Raw genomic sequence first — 259 nt, forward strand, 5'->3', positions numbered from 1 at the left:
GCTACCCCGGTGCATTGTGGGCGCACGGTCCGTTGTTCATTTGCCATTCGACCTCCGCCAGGGCCTGGTCGGACGGAAACGCTCCGCCGGCTTTATTGTCGGTTCGTTATGTGGCGGAGCCCGGCAGTTTAACGTGCCTCCCACCCTCAGCGCTTCGGAAGCCGGCAGCCGCGTCGGGACTCCTCGGCGCGCCGGAGGAAGGATATCTTGTTTGGAGGGTCGGTGTGTGCGCGCGGCTTTAAAGAGGGGGCAGCGGAGG

The 259-nt window shown here is 64.9% G+C and overlaps 1 protein-coding gene across 1 annotated transcript in view; it reads left to right on the forward strand.

Annotated features, from left to right (window-relative positions):
• The window catches only part of ZBTB10 (zinc finger and BTB domain containing 10), a 115,692-nt gene that overhangs the window by 81,159 nt on the left and 34,274 nt on the right, over positions 1 to 259 (forward strand). The window contains exon 4 of the mRNA XM_010863548.1: positions 62 to 218. Coding sequence (XP_010861850.1) covers positions 62 to 218 — 157 coding nt within the window. The remainder of the gene's footprint in view (positions 1 to 61; positions 219 to 259) is intronic.

This window comes from Bison bison, unplaced genomic scaffold, assembly GCF_000754665.1.
Source record: "Bison bison bison isolate TAMUID 2011002044 unplaced genomic scaffold, Bison_UMD1.0 scf7180017864491, whole genome shotgun sequence".
Taxonomy (NCBI): domain Eukaryota; kingdom Metazoa; phylum Chordata; class Mammalia; order Artiodactyla; family Bovidae; genus Bison; species Bison bison.